Source organism: Lycium barbarum, chromosome 6 (assembly GCF_019175385.1).
Source record: "Lycium barbarum isolate Lr01 chromosome 6, ASM1917538v2, whole genome shotgun sequence".
NCBI classification, from domain to species: Eukaryota; Viridiplantae; Streptophyta; class Magnoliopsida; order Solanales; family Solanaceae; genus Lycium; species Lycium barbarum.
This window is the reverse complement of record NC_083342.1, coordinates 28,603,813-28,609,369: the sequence shown is the minus strand read 5'-3', so window position 1 is coordinate 28,609,369 and position 5,557 is coordinate 28,603,813. Positions and strand designations below refer to the sequence as shown.

The 5,557-nt window shown below is 33.1% G+C and overlaps 1 protein-coding gene across 1 annotated transcript; it reads right to left on the bottom strand.

Annotated features, from left to right (window-relative positions):
• Positions 1–1,154: 1,154 nt before the first annotated feature.
• On the bottom strand, positions 1,155–4,786 carry LOC132643687 (zinc finger protein WIP2-like). Its single transcript, XM_060360201.1, has 2 exons — positions 3,816–4,786; positions 1,155–2,002 (listed from the first exon to the last, which is right to left on the bottom strand). The coding sequence occupies exons 1-2, from the start codon at positions 4,416–4,418 to the stop codon at positions 1,559–1,561; spliced, it is 1,047 nt and encodes a 348-aa protein (XP_060216184.1). The 5' UTR covers positions 4,419–4,786; the 3' UTR covers positions 1,155–1,558.
• Positions 4,787–5,557: the final 771 nt, after the last annotated feature.

The window sequence follows — 5,557 nt, the reverse complement described above, 5'->3', positions numbered from 1 at the left end:
CGGGCACGGGATCTTCAAGTTTTTAGAAAATAAAAATTACGTATTTGAAAGCAAGATAAAAAGTACTATACGTCACAATGATGGGCAATTCAAAATAGTTAAAAACTATATGAAAAAATTATAGTCAAAGAAAGACTTGTTTGAATTCGAAATCCGAATGGTGCCATATAAATTGAGACGAAATGAGTATTATTTTATGGAGGGATTAGTTACGCAGAATTTAGTTATTGATCATGTATTAGTTATCTTTTTTTTTTTTTGCGCGGATTACCCTTCATTTTTTTTGGGGGGGGGGGGGGGGGGGGTTCTTTATTTTTGCCCTTCAAATTGGTGGTATTTAAGTTTTTCCCTTCGCCTAATACCTCGAGGTTGTGGTTTCGAACTCTAGTTCAATAAAAAATAAAATAAAAAAATCGCAAGGCAGAATTATGCCCATGCAAATTCTGCCTATGTGCAAATTCTTCATTAAGGCAGAATTTCAGTGACATTCTTCAGCCTGAAGGGCAAAAGTTGAAGACACCATTTTGAGGGGCAAAAATTTAAGACCGCCCCTAGCGAAGGGCAATCCTGCAAATTGCCCATTAGTTATTCCATCTTCCATCTTGCATAAAATAATAAATAGAATCATTAAAACTTATACGTCTCTTAGTTATGCGGATTTCTAAATTGCAAACCAAACACCATATAAGGTGTGTTGAATTTTATACTACATTGCAAAAGAATGCTACCAAACATATAATACTACTTATGCATAATTTAATAGGAGCAGATAAACTTAACTCCTAACAGGCCACCAAACGGACCTTAGTGTTTCTGTTGCGAGCCAAAAAGGTCCCCATGAGAACTGATAGCTTTTGTAGCGATCCTTACATATATACGCCACAAAAGTAACTCCTTTCAATCGTCTCTACGAATATCTATTAAATATCTTTTCTTTAGCCACTAAGAATAAAATTTGGCAGAAAAAGTATTTAGCTAATCACGGCGAAACATCTGAGAATTTCTGAGGATCAAATTAACTCACTTAAGTATCTCTGCATGATCAATAAGTTGAATGTTCGAGTCATGACTTCGTGTAAAGATGAAACCGGTTCTCTTTTGCAATGGGTTGTTATTATCAGATGAAAAGAAAGTTGACATTGCTCTCAAGAACATATGGTCAAAAAGAGGAAAATTAACATATAGTAGTAAATAAAACGGAACAAAAAAGTTACTAAAACATACTTGTAGATATAAAGAGAGCGCTAACTTCTCTTCTCATAAGTGCAACATTTCCTTTCAAGGAAGATTAAAGTTGCAACTAAGGAAAATGATACAAGGCTAGAAGTGCAACATAAACAAAGAGAGAAAGAAAATATGTAGTTCTCAAAACTAGCCTTCCCCGGTACCCCGGAATTTTTTATGATGTGCCTCATACAACTGACACTAGTTATGTAAGGTTTGTCTCCGTCTCATGAAAAAGTGGACCCAAATCTTACATTTTGAGTCCACATTTTTTTTTTTCCGAGATAAAAATAAGTCTTACACAACTAGTATCAGTTCCCCATACCCCATATTGTCAATTTGAAGGATCATGATCATTGTCTTGTTCAATTTCTGAAGCAGGTTCATCCTCTTCCTCTAAGCAATCAATACCATAAGCTGCATGTCCATTCCCAAATGCCTTAATATGATCTTTAAGTGACCTTTTATGCTTAAAATCTGATCCACAAGTGCAATACCAAAGCTTTCCGCAATTCTTCTCATGAGTTCTCCAATCACCTCTTACAGCAAATGCTTTGCCACATTTCCTACACATGAATGGCTTGATTCCATGCTTTCTTTTGTAATGTGTCTGAAGGGTTCTAAAATCTTTCAATGGCTTAGCCCTTGGATGATCAATATTGTTCCTGCAGCCAGGTGCACAACAAAAGCAAGGAAGCCTTAGCATTGCTGTTGGTTGTGTTCCCCTTAGAGATTCTGGTCCTTTTCTGTATTGAGATCCATGCCCCCACATGTGCATCTGTTGAAAAATATATATAGAAAAAAGAACAACACAGGATGGAGAAGAGCAAGAAAACCAAACCACAAAAGAAACAAAGTTTAGTGTAGGATTTAAGTTATATAATGAATTTTTTAAACCACTAGTGTAATTTAAATTGCAGTATATATATTGCACGTAGGTTATGGTAGTTATTTCACAGTAGCAATTAATGCTTATTAGACAGAAATACATGAAATTACATTTTTAAGTAATCTGATTGTATAATTTTTTTTTTTTATGTCGGCATAAAATTAAAATTTGTATAATATAGGGCAACTACACCACAAGTCATCAACTTTCCTTTCCAAGTTACTATAGACATCAAGAATTCTCCCAAGACAATTGGTTTAATAAGGTGTTAGGTCATATTATTAAGGGAAGAAGTGCATGAAGCTGCAGAGAGTGAGATGACTTCAAATTTAATTTTTCCATTAGTTATTAGGTCATGCCATTTGATACACACTACTCATTATAATAACTTGTAGCCTTTAGAACCATTACACAGAGACATGGAATATTGCATTTAACTACCAAGTAGAAATTAAAGCAGAATATAAGTTTTGAGTTTGATCTGCAATCATGTGAAAATCAATATTTTCATTTAATACGGGGCATTTATTTTTGGAGCTGGATGATAAGATCTTGTGATGATACTAAGATTAAAGCATCTTTCTTTAAAGATTTCATAATAGAGATCCTTTTGACAATATGTTAACTTAGATAAAGAAAAAGGTAACTTCTGTTGGAAACCACCCACAATTATTGGTAGATATATATTTGATGGTTTGCATGTAGTCATTTCATTTTAAATATGGGGGAAAAGAAAGAAAAGTTGATGTTTCGCTACGGAAAAATACAGGAACAGTTCATAGAATATGCAGATCCATCTTGATTCACATAGGAAGCAATATACTACGTGTGGCTTTACATGCATGTTTCTTTGTACGCTTTTGGATTATAGTTAATTTAAATTGGAAAAATAAAAAAACAATATCTGAAATTAAAGTTGAAAAAATGTATATCTGAACATTGAGATTATATTTTTGGATATGAGTTTTACAAAAAGAAAACGTTAAAAGTAACGGAAAACTACTACTCCTATTTCACTAGAAATATTTGTCAAACAAAATTTTCAATATTTCACCGTAGCATTTGTTTGTGGGGTCTAGTTGGCGTTACTGTCTTAAGATTGAGTGTTCAGATTGAGAACCCTTTTTATCTTTTCTCTGTCCACTGATTAAGATTCTAGGTAAAACTAGGAATTGTTCAGTACACAACTGTCTATGTGCAATACAAACTTCAAGGACAAAAGGCATTTTAGCTGTGTTGTTCAATCAAATAAAGAGAGCTACTGACCAAAGTTCTCAGTTGGACCAGGTTGATTTATCAGATCCCCATAACTCATGCAGAAAAAAAGACAAAGGAGGGAAAACAAAAAAAATTCATAAACCAAATATGAAATAAATATTTTTTAAGTGGCTTTTGTTTAGAAAAGAAGAGAAAAGAAAAGCAAACCCTTACAGGACCCATACAGTGTACTGTCTTTGATATTGTCAAATATCCAGCTAAGATTTAAAAGTAAAAGGTTAAAATCATGCTAGAAAAGAAGTGTTGTTAACAAAGAGAGAGATGGGTTTTCTTTCTTTTCTGCAAAACCCAAAAAACAAAAAAGAAGAAATGATGGAAACACAAAAGGCAAGTTTTAGCCTTTAGCCTGTAGGCTTTTAGGGAAAATCATTTTTTGGTTTAAAATATAAAAGAAAGCGATCAACAATTAACTTAATCAGCATACCTGCATGTTATTATATCTATTGAAAGTCTTGAAGCAAAGAGGACATGAAAATTGTGTAGGACCAATCAAAATCTGGGCTGGTGTTGGGATCCAATATTGACCCTTGTGAAGTGTGCTTGTAGAATTAGAATATCCAATATTGGCCACAGTAACTTCTTCTTCTTTGTTGGTAATTTCTTCAGTGTTTGTAGTGGAAGAAATCCTTGAAATAACATCAGGGCTTGGATTAGGAAGCCCTAATTGTAAGGATACACTAACACTTTCATCATCTAATTCTTCATCACCAAAGTTAGAAATGAAGCTCTCTTCTTTGTTTTCCTTACTATAATTATCAACTTCCATAGTATTAGATGAGTAATCTTGAATAATTTGCCTTGTTGGGCTCAAACTAAGGAGAGGAAGAGGTTCTTTCAAAGGAGGAGAAGGTGGTGAAGATTGAAAATATTGGAAATTTGTTGAAGAGGGCAAGATATAGTTATAGGAAGAAAAAGGAGGAGTACTAGAAGATGAGGAGGATGAAGAAGAAGAAGAAGAGGAGAAATGGTAAAGAGGGTTGAGATTATTGAACCATCCATGGAAGTAATTGGTATAAGGATCACTCATAATGGATAGTAGAAGAAGAGGAAATTAACACTAGCTAGTATATGAGAGGGACACAACACAAGACAAACATAAAAGATGAGGAGCCAAAAAGTTAAAAGAAGACTGAACAAGAACACCAAAATTGAAAAAGGAGTGAAAGGGGAAGACTAATTAAGAAACATCTATACATAGATCATGCAAAGGGCAAGAGAGAGATGTTTTAGGGTGTGGAAGGGCAAGAGAGTGGTGCGGAATGACGCAGTTAAATAAAGTAAACCCTAGTGAATAAAAACGGAGAGACATCACTTCTGAAAGGTGACTAAACAAGAAAATATACCCACAAAACAAAAAAACAAAGGAGAATGGGAGAAGAGAGAGCCAGATAAATCTAGGGACTTGAAACAAGGATAGGAAAAAAGAGAAGTTTATCTTTTGTGCATATATATTGTACTCCCTTCGTATTATTATTTGTGCGGTTTTGACTTGGTGCGGAATTAAAAAAAAAAGTTTTTTTTTTTTTAATTTTGTAGTATTAAACTGAAAATATGTAAAATGTATCAAAATGTTTTTGAATATTGTTGTCTTCAACATGCCATATAGGAAGTTGAAATTAAAGAGTTGCCGAAAAAAAAAAACACTCCTTTTTAAATGAATTAAAAAGAAAGTAAGACAAACAAATTGAAACGGAGAAGAGAACAATTTTTTACCCAATCATGTTATTAAGAACTATAATTATAAGTAATTACACATAAAAATTAAATTAATAATATTAAAAATAAGATAAAGTTCATGTGAAATAGCATATCAAAATACACTGACACTGTAAAAAATTATTTATATTGACGAGATATATAAATTAAATATAAAAAGAGAACCTTTTATAACAAGCTTTTTGAAACAGCTGAAAACTTATATTTGTATTAAATTAAGTGAATAAACAAAGTTAATGAATGGAAGCTAAGACAAGACCATGAAATTAGGGTTGGGTACTGTCTGCTGTGGATGAAGAAAGAGAGAGATAAATGTCACATAGGAATAGCATGCATACAAAAAAGGCCATTGTAATTAGGAAGGTGAAATTGTGGTGTTGGGAATCAAAGAGTTTGTATACATACCGGCAAATACTTTGATTCAAGAGCTCTGGTCGGGTAGTGAATGAA